Raw genomic sequence first — 2,148 nt, forward strand, 5'->3', positions numbered from 1 at the left:
CTGGGGCTGCACGCGGGCGACCTTACGGAAGTCCTTGGTGTGCGTCCGTGGGCACTGCATCTCGCACCAGCTGATGGGCACCATCTGCACCCCTAGGGACGCAGCGTGTCAGGGGCTCCCCTTCCCCAGACTGCCTGCCTCCCCACAGAAAGGGAGCCGGCAGAGCTGCCCAGGCCCTGGCCTGTCCCTACCTGCCTCGCTGCGTGCCACCACCACACCCAGCTCATTCTCTGCAGTGCTCAGCAGGTAGTTGGACTGCGCGTCCCCCAGGGAGATCTGGTTAGACAGGGGTTAAGGGAACAGCCTCCCCAAGAGGACTGGAGCAAACCCGCTGTGTCTGGCAGACCCTCCCGGTGCCGGGGAAAGGATACGACTTTAGCCAGGACTATGTCACCGGGGCGGAAACTCTTGTACACCTCTACCTGCACGGGAGAGAGCGGGCAAACCCATGCGGCGTGTCAGGTGCTTGACAGTGGTGGGAGAAGGCCCCCCACTAGCAGAAAGCGGGGGCAGCTGTGGCAGCACAGTCACCCACAGCACCTCACTGACCTTATCTTTCTCCGTGGCTCGAATATCTTCTCTCCTGAAATGGGAGACGGAGGGATTGGAGTGCCAGCAAGCACAGGCAGCTCTCCAGCCTGCAGCAGGAGTTGCCCTGGCCTCTCTGCGCACTTGCCAGGACACCTGCCTGGTCCTTGGGGCAGACCGGGGCAGCCAGCTGCACGACCCAGAAAAGCCTTCCCCCACTTGAGGACAGGTCACTTGGGCCATCCCACAGGGAACCCAGCCCTCACCCTACCGTATTGTCCCCCGGAAGGTGGATTTCAGGGGTGTGGAGCCGACGTACAGGATGTGCACCTTGGCAAAGCGAGAGTTAATGCTGCAAACCTGCCCGGAGGAAAACAGCAACAGTGCCCCGTCAGGACAGTTTTCAGGACAGCCCACACGCTCCAGGCAGGGAAAGGGCAGGGTGCAGGACCGGGCTGCAGGCAGGGAGCTCATGTCTCACTCAGCCTGTGCCCAAAATAGTGGTGGCAGAGGTGGGCTGTGGGGCAGCGAGCTAGCTGAGGAACATGATGCTTGTGCCACTCAAGACGCATGAACAAGGCTGAGACCTGCTGTGATCCCAGTCTCTCTCCCACCAGCAGACACTTCCATCAGGACTGTGGGGCAGCGAGCTAGCTGAGGAACATGATGCTTGTGCCACTCAAGACGCATGAACAAGGCTGAGACCTGCTGTGATCCCAGTCTCTCTCCCACCAGCAGACACTTCCATCAGGACTGTAAGGAAACTAATCCCTGGTCTGTGCCCACGCTGCCCCAGGCACTGTCCTCCACACACCCTGCCCCAGAAAGACTTCCGAAAGTGAGAGCAAAGAAAAATCTCCCCTCAGCCCACCTCAGCCTCAGGGCAGCCAAAGTCAAGAGGCGGGTGTTCCCCATGCCAACATCTGGCTTCTCAGTGCGTGACGGACCCAAGGGGGCCCCTGGGCTGCCCCTGCCCTGCTGGGAGTTGTACAGAGGGCACTCCTGAGCCCAGGGGCTCCTCGTCCCACCCCATACGTGCCCAGGAACAGGAGTCATCAGGAGGCGGAGGAAGCAAAGGCTGTGCAGTGTGCCATCGCAGTGCACTCTGGTGCCCTTACCTTGCACGTCACCACGGCCCCCACGTCGGGCAGAAGCTGGGACTCGGCATCTCTCACCACCGACACGACGGGCAGCTGCAGGGCAGCAAACATGAGGGTTAGCTCAGGGCATGGCCCACGGCACCCTGCGGGACCAGACTCACAGCAGGCACCAACCAAACCCTGTCAGAACCCAGTTCCGTAACCAGGATGGGGCTGCGCAGCCTTGGTGCCCAGCAGCTGGCTTGGGAAGGACAGCGCGTGCCCTGGCTGTGCTCACCCCGCTGTCCTCGCTCCGCTTCTCCAGGCAGCCAGCCAGCGAGGAGAAGATAAAGCCGTGCCGAGTGTAAGTCCCGCTGCCGGCCGTGGCCTCCTCCGTGCTGCACAGACGCTCACCTAAGGGTCAGGAGCTGATGCCACCAGGGCACCACCACCCTGCTCCCGGGGATCCCGGCCTCCGGGACACCCCACGCCTGCCCTCACCGGCACCCCGGGCACAGCACCCACCCCGGCCCACCCTGTG

The 2,148-nt window shown here is 62.8% G+C and overlaps 1 protein-coding gene across 1 annotated transcript; it reads right to left on the reverse strand.

Moving 5' to 3' along the window:
* Positions 1 to 6: 6 nt before the first annotated feature.
* Positions 7 to 2,021, reverse strand: EXOSC1 (exosome component 1; the record flags this gene model as incomplete). The annotated part of the gene is made up of 7 exons (XM_010137797.1): positions 7 to 92; positions 192 to 276; positions 372 to 422; positions 550 to 583; positions 800 to 888; positions 1,647 to 1,721; positions 1,906 to 2,021. Coding segments are annotated over 7 exons (536 nt in total), but the record flags the coding sequence as incomplete, so codon positions are not given.
* Between the last annotated feature and the right edge of the window lie 127 nt (positions 2,022 to 2,148).

The sequence above is a fragment of the Buceros rhinoceros genome, unplaced genomic scaffold (assembly GCF_000710305.1).
Source record: "Buceros rhinoceros silvestris isolate BGI_N320 unplaced genomic scaffold, ASM71030v1 scaffold39596, whole genome shotgun sequence".
NCBI classification, from domain to species: domain Eukaryota; kingdom Metazoa; phylum Chordata; class Aves; order Bucerotiformes; family Bucerotidae; genus Buceros; species Buceros rhinoceros.